This window comes from Dendrobates tinctorius, unplaced genomic scaffold (assembly GCF_039654945.1).
Source record: "Dendrobates tinctorius isolate UK_male_01 unplaced genomic scaffold, ASM3965494v1 ptg000019l, whole genome shotgun sequence".
Taxonomy (NCBI): domain Eukaryota; kingdom Metazoa; phylum Chordata; class Amphibia; order Anura; family Dendrobatidae; genus Dendrobates; species Dendrobates tinctorius.
In genome coordinates, this window is record NW_027361687.1 from 34,849,072 (window position 1) to 34,859,660 (window position 10,589).

Here is a 10,589-nt window from a genome sequence, read left to right on the forward strand (position 1 = left end):
GGGCACGCGGTGCAGCTGCCACTGACTGTATGGGGAAGAAGAGGAGGAGGAGAAGGAGGAGGAGGAGGAGCAGCGACCAGAAACCAAAGAGGAAGGGAGGGGAGACACCGAGGCCATGACAGAGACATTCTGCTGCTGCCAGCCCCATTGCCTCTGATCCCAGGGCTGAAGATCTGCAGGTGAGTGCTCCGCCACCCCCAGGCGTAACGCTCCGCACCTGCCCCCAGGAGGCAGCGTCAGCCCCACCATGCATAGAGTGCCAGCTCTTCTGGGCAGCGGCGAACTAGGACGCGTCCATCGCTACAGCGTACAGCGGAGCTATGGGCAGCGCCAAATAATACCCCACAAATGGAAGCTGGCTGTTATGTAAAGATGGGGGGAGTAGTAGCATCCATCACACTCCCATCAGGTGGGGAGGAAGGATCGTCAGTGATGTTGATGATTTATTTATTTCTTTGCTATTTTCTCAGTGTTTTTTTGTGATTTTTTTTTTTTCAATCATTTTTCTTTTTCTACTTCTGGTTGTATATTTTTATATTATTTTTTATTTATATTTTAGTTGTGTGTTTTTATACTGTTTTTTTCACCAATGAAATATTCTATCTTGTTCGTTTTACTAATATAACCTTTATTTTGTATTTTTCACTTTTTTTATTTTTTTTTACCGTGGGAATATACTTTATCATATTTTACATCTTTTAGTGGGTTTTTCATTTTTTTTTTTTTTGGTAAAGTAATTTTTGTTTTGTAATTTTTTTTCACATATTTTGAGGTTTGTTTTTTCTATTTTGTCCCTTTTACATGTATTTTCCTACTTGTTTCATTACATGCTGGTGGTCCCTGTGCTGGCAGCGGCGGCTCTGCATTTGTCTGGTGGATATTTCATGGTATTTTACATTTTTAGTTCCACTTAGAAGCGAGCGAGGAGTTAATGGGACCATCCTGCTTTCCAGTCCTGATTGGCACTGTGGAAGCTCATGTTTCCATGGCAACTGTGATGGTGATGTGGAGCCACCTGTCCTGCTGACTGTTTCCTATGCAGCATGTTCTGGTCAGGACTTGTGGCCATGGGGAGAAAGGAGCTGATGGCCGATTTTGGGTCCTTACATCAAATGGGACTTCTCTGCCCAATTACATACAGGATATGGCTTTCCGTCATCAGTCACATTATATATCATCTCTTAGGTGTCACATTATATACCATCCCCTCATCTTCTGGGTGTCACATTATTTACCGTCCCCTCATCTCCTGGGTGTCACATTATATATCGTCCCCTCATCTTCTGGGTGTCACATTATATACCGTCTCCTCATCTCCTGGATATCACATTATATACCGTCCCCTCATCTCCTGGGAGTCACATTATATACCATCCCCTCATCTCCTGGGAGTCACATTATATACCGTCCCCTCATCTCCTGGGTGTCACATTATATACCGTCCCCTCATCTCCTGGGTGTCACATTATATATCGTCTCCTCATCTCCTGGATATCACATTATACACCGTCCCCTCATCTCCTGGGTGTCACATTATATACCATCTCCTCATCTCCTGGGTGTCACATTATATACCGTCCCCTCATCTCCTGGGTGTCACATTATATACCATCTCCTCATCTCCTGGGTGTCACATTATATATCGTCCCCTCATCTCCTGGGTGTCACATTATATATCGTCTCCTCATCTCCTGGATATCACATTATACACCGTCCCCCTCATCTCCTGGGAGTCACATTATATACCGTCCCCTCATCTCCTGGGTGTCACATTATATACCGTCCCCTCATCTCCTGGGTGTCACATTATATATCGTCTCCTCATCTCCTGGATATCACATTATATACCGTCCCCTCATCTCCTGTGAGTCACATTATATACCGTCTCCTCATCTCCTGGGTGTCACATTATATATCGTCTCCTCATCTCCTGGATATCACATTATACACCGTCCCCTCATCTCCTGGGTGTCTCATTATATACCGTCCCCTCATCTCCTGGGTGTCTCATTATATACCGTCCCCTCATCTCTTGGGTGGCACATTATATATCGTCCCCTCATCTCCTGGGTGTCACATTATATACCGTCCCCTCATCTCCTGGATATCACATTATACACCGTCCCCTCATCTCCTAGGTGTCACATTATATATCGTCTCCTCATCTCCTGGATATCACATTATACACCGTCCCCTCATCTCCTGGGTGTCTCATTATATACCGTCCCCTCATCTCCTGGGTGTCACATTATATACCGTCCCCTCATCTCCTGGGTGTCACATTATATACCGTCCCCTCATCTCCTGGATATCACATTATACACCGTCCCCACATCTCCTGGGTATCACATTATATATCGTCTCCTCATCTCCTGGATATCATATTATACACCGTCCCCTCATCTCCTGGGTGTCTCATTATATACCGTCCCCTCATCTCTTGGGTGGCACATTATATATCGTCCCCTCATCTCCTGGGTGTCACATTATATACCGTCCCCTCATCTCCTGGGTGTCACATTATATATTGTCCCCTCATCTCCCCGTGTGTCACGTTATATACCGTCCGCTCACCTTCCTGTGTGTCACATTATGGTGGCATCTGGCCTCTATCACCCGGTGCAGTCATTTATGTCTGAGTTGAAGAGATCTTGACATGGTGAAACAAAAGCTGCAGCCTTTATGAAGAATCCAGCTTACCGAAAAGACCCCAGTACGAACGATCTACTCCCATTGGCTGCCTTCACTTTACCCTCCCTGTTTTCCATGTGTAGTGTGGGGTCTGTCACTCTCTCCCTGCCCTCCATGTGTAGTGCGGGGTCCGTCACTCTCTACCTGTTCCCCATGTGTAATGTGGGGTCTGTCACTCTCTACCTGTCTTCCACGTGTAGTGTGGGGTCTGTCACTCTCTCCCTGCCCTCCATGTGCAGTGTGGGGTCTGTCATCTTTCCCTGCCCTCCATGTGTAGTGCGGGGTCTGTCATCTTTCCCTGCCCTCCATGTGTAGTACGGGGTCTTTCACTCTCTACCTGTACTCCATGTGCTGTGTGGGGTCTTTCACTCTCTACCTGTACTCCATGTGTAGTGTGGGGTCTGTCACTCTCTACCTGTTCCCCATGTGTAATGTGGGGTCTGTCACTCTCTACCTGTCTTCCACGTGTAGTGTGGGGTCTGTCACTCTCGCCCTGCCCTCCATGTGCAGTGTGGGGTCTGTCATCTTTCCCTGCCCTCCATGTGCAGTGTGGGGTCTGTCATCTTTCCCTGCCCTCCATGTGTAGTGCGGGGTCTTTCACTCTCTACCTGTACTCCATGTGTAGTACGGAGTCTGTCACTCTCTCCCCGCCCACCATGTGTAGTGTGGGGTCCTCATACACACATCAACTGCTGCAGAGACTTCACATACTGCCACTAGTTCCCGATCTCCCATTCAGAATAATTTGGGGTTAATGTCCTCACGATTAAGGATTAGTCAGTCTGTGGAGAACAATCATATACTCTGTCAGTAAATATGGCTGCCGGGTGGTTATACTTTTACAGTCCTTAAATGTGTGAGTAAAACCTTTGTACTCAGACGTTATTAGCTGCTCTGCTTCATAGTGACTGTGCAGGTAGTAACACCGCTGTCTGTGTTCCGTAGAAGAATATGATCCGCCGTGTCCTGGAACGACCATGCACGCTGGCCATGCTGATCGGCTTCCAGTTTGCTTTCATGGTGTATTTCTCATTCGGTGGTCTGCGCAGCCTGACCTCCATCTTTGGGCGATCTTCAGAGCCAAACTTTGATTATACCCGTACCCATGATGTTTACACCAACCTCACCCGCCTGCAGTCCACGCATCACCCCCGAACACAAGTGGGAGGACTACTGCCATGGTGCCCAGAAAAATCACCTTACTTGTGTGAGTATCGAAAAGCTTCTCATACAGTTCAACTACTATAATACTGCCCCCTATACACAAGAATATAAGTACTATCATATTGCTCCTATGTACAAGAATATAACTACTATAATAATTCCCCTATGTACAAGAATATAACTACTATAATACTGTCCCCTATGTACAAGAATATAACTACTATAATACTGCTCCTATGTACAAGAATATAACTACTTTAATACTGCCCCCTATGTACAAGAATATAACTACTATAATACTGCCCCCTATGTACAAGAATATAACTACTATAATACTGCCCCCTAAGTACAAGAATATAACTACTTTAATACTGCCCCCTATGTACAAGAATACAGTTGTGCTCAAAAGTTTACAAATATATGAATGATAACACCAAAACTTTTTCTCCACACATGGTTAGTGGTTGGGTGAAGCCATTTATTGTCAAACTTCTGTGTTTTCTCTTTTAAATCATAATGACAACCCAAAACATCCAAATGACATTGATCAACAGTTCACATACGCTAGTGATTTTGGCCTGATAACATGCACAGAAGTTGACACAAATGGGTTTGAATGGCTACTAAAGGTAACATCCTCAACTGTTTGCTTGTAATCAGTGTGTGTGCATAAAAGCTGAGTGAGTTTCTTGAGTCCAGACAGACTCTTGCATCTTTCATCCAGCCACTGACATTTTTGGATTGTGAGTTATGGGGAAAGCAAAACAATTGTCACTGGATCTACGGGAAAAGGTAGTTGAACTGTATAAAACAGGAAAGGGATACAAAAAGATATCCAAGGAATTGATGATGCCTGTCAGCGGCGTTCAAACTGTGATTAACAAATGGAAAATCAGAGGCTCTGTAAAAGCAAAACCACGGTCATCCACAAAAACCGTGCAAAGAAAAACCCACAAATAACATCAGCTGAAATACTGGACTCTCTAAACTAGCGGTGTGGCTATTTCAAGATGCACAATAAGGAGGCACTTGAAGAAAAATGGGCTGCATGGTCGAATCGCCAGAAGAAAGCCATTACTGCATAAATGCCATAAAGTATCTCGCCTACAATACGCAAAACAGCACAGAAACAACCCTCAAGACTTCTGGAACAAGGTAATTAGGATTGATGAGACCAAAATCGAACGTTTTGGCCACAATCATAAACGTTACATTTGAAGAGAGGTCCACAAGGCCTATGATGAAAGAAACACCATTCCTACTGTAAAGCACGGAGGTGGATCGCTGATGTTTTGGGGATGTGTGAGCTACAAAGGCACAGGAAACTTGGTCAAAGTTGAAGATAAGATGGCTAAAGCACGTTATTAGCAAATACTGAAGGAAAATTTGCAATCATCAGCCCGAAAGCTGCGCATGGGACGTACTTGGACATTCCAACATGACAATTATATTAAACACAAGGCCAAGTCGACCTGTCATTGGCTACAGCACAAAGAACAAAAGAACAAAGTGAAGGTTCTGGTGTGGCCATCTCGGTCTCCTAACCTCAATATCATTGAGCCACTCTGGGGAGGTCTCAAGCGCGTAGGCTGTAGGCTTTTTGCCAAGAAGAGTGGGCAGCTTTACCATCTGAGAAAAGAACCTCATCCACAACTACCACAAAAGACTTCAAGCTGTCATTGTTGTTAGAAGGGGCAATACACGGTATTAAAAAATGGGGTATGTAAACTTTTGATCAGGGTCATTTGGATGTTTTGGGTTGTCATTAGGAAGAGAAAACACAGCAGTTTGACAATAAATTGCTTCACCCAACCATTAACCAGGAGTGGAGAAAAAGTTTTGGTGTTATCATTCATATTCTCTGAAAAAAGGCCACGTAAGCAAAAATTTTGCCTAGGTATGTAAACTTTTGAGCACAGCTGTATAACTACTGTAATAATGCCCGCTATGTACAAGAATATAACTACTATAATACTGTCTCTATGTACATGAGATGATGGTGCTTCCCCTCTTCCAGTGGGCCCTATAACAGTCACCTTTAGTCGGGTCCCCAGCTTCCAACGGATACAGGAGAAGAATCCCTTGGTGAGAGCGGGCGGTAGGTACCAACCGCCAAACTGTGAGTCGCGACATAAAACTGCTGTGATCATCCCTCACCGGAATCGGGAGACACACCTTCGACACTTGCTCTACTACCTACACCCATTCCTGCAGCGCCAGCAGCTGCAATATGGAATTTACATCATACATCAGGTAGGATCCCTCACTCCCACGTACCTCCATCTTTATGTTGTTGCATGCCATGCCTTGCGCATCACATCCTCCATGTTTTACAGTCGGGGAACTCCACATTCAATCGGGCTAAGCTCCTGAACGTTGGGGTGAAGGAGGCCATGAAGGACGAGGACTGGGACTGCCTTTTCCTCCATGATGTGGATCTCATCCCGGAGAATGACCACAACTTGTATGTATGTGATCCCTGGAGCCCCAAGCATGCTTCCATCGCCATGAACAAGTTCAGCTACAGGTGAGGACCTTGGAGATCGGCCACTTCCGGGGGAGGCACTCGCTGAATGTGGTGTGTAGCTCCCATTAGAATCTGTCTACAGCGAGCTCCCGCTAGTGGTGGCTGCACGGAGGCACAATATAACCACCATGTATTCGGGGTTGGTATGGATGTAATCATGGGTGGGACCTGTGTTCAGGGTGGGATTTGCATAAAACTTCTAAAAAGATCATAGTTAAGGGGCTAGTTGCGCTCCTCTGTCACCTGCGCTGACTTTCCACACCACCGTCCCCCATATTTATCATCTGCTTCATCCCCCCAGTCTCCCGTATCCACAGTATTTTGGGGGAGTGTCCGCCCTGACCCCTGAACAATACATGAAGATGAATGGCTTCCCCAATGAGTACTGGGGGTGGGGAGGTGAGGACGACGACATTGCCACCAGGTAGGAGCACATGCTGGGGTATCAGCCGTGTATCTAATCCTCCAGGGTCAGCCTCTTTACCGTTTCCCTGCAGTAGGGGCAGTACAGTATGGCGCTCCCTGTAGGTGCAGTACCGTGCCCCTTCTGCAGGCATCACTCTCGCTCTGCGGTTCTGACCCGCTGTCTGTCTGCGCAGGGTTCGTCTGGCAGGAATGAAGATCAGCCGCCCGCCGGTGTCTGTGGGCCATTACAAGATGGTGAAGCACAAGGGCGACAGAGGGAATGAGGAGAACCCTCACCGGTGAGGACCTCAACACCCATCATCCTCCTCTACATAATGAATCAGTTCCCCTCATTACACCGATAGAAAGGGGTTGATTGTGTTACTGACACCAATACACTGTAACAGACCTTCAACTGTGAGAAGTACTATATCACGGGGAGTCTTTAGTCAACAAGCTTAGATCTCATGTAAGCACAAGTCTATCAGGAGGCTCCCAGCTGCGGGGATAATGAGCAGGAAAGACTAATGAGATCAGAAAGTGAAAGGTAAGAAGCGAGCGATGATCCGGATCAGAGGGATCCGGCGCTGTCAGGAGCCTGTATGTGAGCTGCGCAGGCCCACTGTGTACAGACAAATGCTGCTGACATCTCAAAGCACTGCTGTGGCACTACTTCCACAATTCACTACAGCAGGTGAGATATCAGGGTCTGCAGCCTGAGAGCTAACAGCGAAGCAGCAGGACTGAGATTAGAATTGTGGATGTGTCATGAGGATGGAAGATGTACTAACCTGGCTGTAGCATAGTGAATGCAGCTCTGAAGGCGTCTGGTGCATATAGTGACTGCAGCTTTGGATGCAACAGGTGCATGCACATTGTGAATGCAGCTCTGGATGTGACAGGAGTGTATAAGATGTACTAACGTGGCTCTAGCATAGTGCACAACTGGACTACACAGCTGCACTCACTATCATAGTGACTTCAGCTCTGGATGCAATTGGTGCATGCACATAGTGAATGCAGCTGTGAAAGTGAGAGTTGCACGCGTATATTGCTGCCTGCAGCTCTGGAAGCGACTGGTGCACACGTGTAGTGACTTCAGCTCTGAAGTGTTAAGTGCAGCTACATGGTGACAGCCGTGTGCTGGGTTGGTCTGTAGTACAATGTGATTCCTCTTAAGGGGCTGGTACGCCATTATTGGGTCTAATCAGCGTCGTGCCTTTCCCCACAGGTTTGATCTGCTGATCCGCACCCAGAGGATGTGGACTCAAGATGGGATGAACTCCCTGACCTACACACTCCTGTCCAGAGAGCTGGAGGGCCTGTACACGAACCTGACCGTGGATATTGGCGTCGACCCCAGATCCCAGAAACCCCTGCGATCAAGGGGCCCTACCCCCCCACCGATGAAGACGCACAGTAACAGCAGTGCCAACGGCAATGGCGGCTCCACCAGAGGAAAATTAACCGTATCCATCCAGTCCTCCATCAACAACTCAACGCACCCTGCCCAGCCGATAGCCCCCTCCAGTAGGGTACGACAGGAGGAACGTGAGACTAAAGCCACTGCTGCACCCAAGGAACAGGACCCCCTAGCTACAGACTCTCTAAAACGGAGGCGACCGAGGAGCCGGAAAAACACAACCAAGTTGACGGTCAGCGAGCAGGACGACATACAGAGGAGGCCACACAACCAGACGGCACGCAGCAGACCACCCGGGGCCACTCAGCTCTGAGCTCCAATCTCTAGGTTGGCCCATTACCCTCCAGACTGGCAAAGATGCCAGCACCACCTTTGTCCTGCCGCACAGGACACGCTACGTCCAGGGATTTCCAGTGGGTGCACTGGTGCAGAATACATTGTGACGGAAGCTACATGCTGTGTATCCCACCCTCCGGGAGAATGTGGTCGTCTACCCTGGCCCGGTAGGCTACTGTCCTACGATTCCCCTCCCTCACTGAGTGCCTCATTGCACAAGGAGAATCAGGATTCACTGTGACGACGGCCACTGTATATACGTGTGCCAGGGATGTACCGTTCCGTGCTGCTGACAGACTCTCGCTATCGCTGTGAGTGAAAGTATTTCTTCCAGGTGTTGCTGGTGCCCGCCACCACTTTCGTTGCCTCATGTGATTGTCCACTGCAAATATTTTATTTATGAACTTTGAGACGCTGGATGACTCGCGGGGAGGCGGGATGTGACCTCTCAGGGGCGCCGGACACGGGTTTTGTTGTGGGTGCAGTGTCATTAAATTATTACGTGACAGTTACTTGTATGGTCTCTTCTTCCCATAATGATCCCAATGCACAAAATATGACCTCCACCTCATGGCACTTATAGTATATTGCCCACGGCGTCCTCCCTTATAAAATGTAACAGCCACACTGTCTACCCTTATGAACTATACTTTCCTCCCTTATGAACGATAACCTCCACAATGTCACCACTTCACTCCTCCTTCCTCCTCACTGGTTCCCCTGCATCGCTGTCCTATCTTCAGTGCCCCTACCCTGCTGCCTCCTACTGTATATTGAACTCCACTCTGTACTGAGTGTCTCCCTTTTAATATGCCCCCACTATACTGTGGTACTCGTTAGTCCTTGTTTACAGTAAACCTTTCAATCTTTGGCTCCATGCAGCAGTTATCTTTCTCTGCTATATTCTGCTGCTCAGCACTGGTGTCATCACCATGATCAGGTGTCTCCACCCACGCTACATTTTGGGGCAGGGGGCATTTTGTCCTTGTGACCATATTCTATACAGTAAACTCTAGAGAGACGAGTTGTGGCTGGAAAATATTGACCATGTTAAGAACAGATGATAGAAAGTGACTGAGCATTGGATAAGACCTCAGTGGTAAGTTATTATTTGTGAATTTTAATTATATAGTGTCCTCCCTTATTTATAACTGTCCATTATGAGAGTGTCCTCCCTTATAGTTTATTAGCTCATCTTTTCATTGTAATGTTTTGTCTTTTGTCTCTAGCCTATCAGATTTTTCTTTAACTTTAATGCCCCTTGAGTTGAAGGATCAACAAATGCATCAAGATATACAAACTATAGGGAGGCTTCCTTTACAATATAATTTTTCTTATGTTTATATTTTGGGTATTTAGTTCAATACTGATTATTTATTGTAATTGTGTTATCTTTCATTTGTTTTATAACTGTTTGTAATAAAACATATTGTCTGTTTTCCTCCCACTCCCTATACAGTAGTATCTGTGCTCTTTCCCCTCTCCCATCCCTGCACAATAATGGCTGTGCTCTTTCCCCTCTCCCACCCCTGTACAATAATGTCTGTGCTCTTCCTACTCTCAACCCCTGTACAATAATGTCTGTGCTCCTCCCTCTCTCCCCTATTGCACCTATTGGCTGTGCTCTTATCTCTCTCCACCCCTGTACAATAATGTCTGTGCTCTTCCTTCTCTTAACCCCCATACAATAATGTATGTGCTCCTCCCTCTCTCCCCTACTGCACCTAATGGCTGTGCTCTTACCTCTCTCCACCCCTGTACAATAATTTCTGTCCTCTTCCTACTCTCAACCCCTGTACAATAATGTCTGTGCTCCTCCCTCTCTCCCCTACTGCACCTAATGGCTGTGCTCTTACCTCTCTCCACCCCTGTACAATAATGTCTGTCCTCTTCCTACTCTCAACCCCTGTACAATAATGTCTGTGCTCCTCCCTCTCCCCTACTGCACCTAATGGCTGTGCTCTTACCTCTCGCCACCCCTGTACAATAATGTCTGTTCTCTCCCTACTCTCAACCCCTGTACAATAATGTCTGTGCTCCTCC

At 46.9% G+C, this 10,589-nt stretch overlaps 1 protein-coding gene across 1 annotated transcript; it reads left to right on the top strand.

Annotated features, from left to right (window-relative positions):
- Positions 1–35: 35 nt before the first annotated feature.
- Positions 36–9,058, top strand: B4GALT3 (beta-1,4-galactosyltransferase 3). Its single transcript, XM_073566894.1, has 7 exons — positions 36–179; positions 3,637–3,898; positions 5,873–6,108; positions 6,192–6,382; positions 6,684–6,806; positions 6,982–7,086; positions 8,019–9,058. The coding sequence occupies exons 2-7, from the start codon at positions 3,643–3,645 to the stop codon at positions 8,521–8,523; spliced, it is 1,416 nt and encodes a 471-aa protein (XP_073422995.1). The 5' UTR covers positions 36–179; positions 3,637–3,642; the 3' UTR covers positions 8,524–9,058.
- The last annotated feature ends 1,531 nt before the right edge of the window (positions 9,059–10,589 follow it).

Excerpts from the sequence above, each read along its gene's own strand:
- B4GALT3 (XM_073566894.1), top strand. The coding sequence starts at position 3,643 with ATGATCCGCCGTGTCCTGGAACGACCATGCACGCTGGCCATGCTGATC. Across the intron at positions 6,109-6,191 it reads GAATTTACATCATACATCAG|TCGGGGAACTCCACATTCAA; the intron begins GTAGGATCCCTC and ends CATGTTTTACAG. Across the intron at positions 6,807-6,981 it reads GACGACGACATTGCCACCAG|GGTTCGTCTGGCAGGAATGA; the intron begins GTAGGAGCACAT and ends CTGTCTGCGCAG.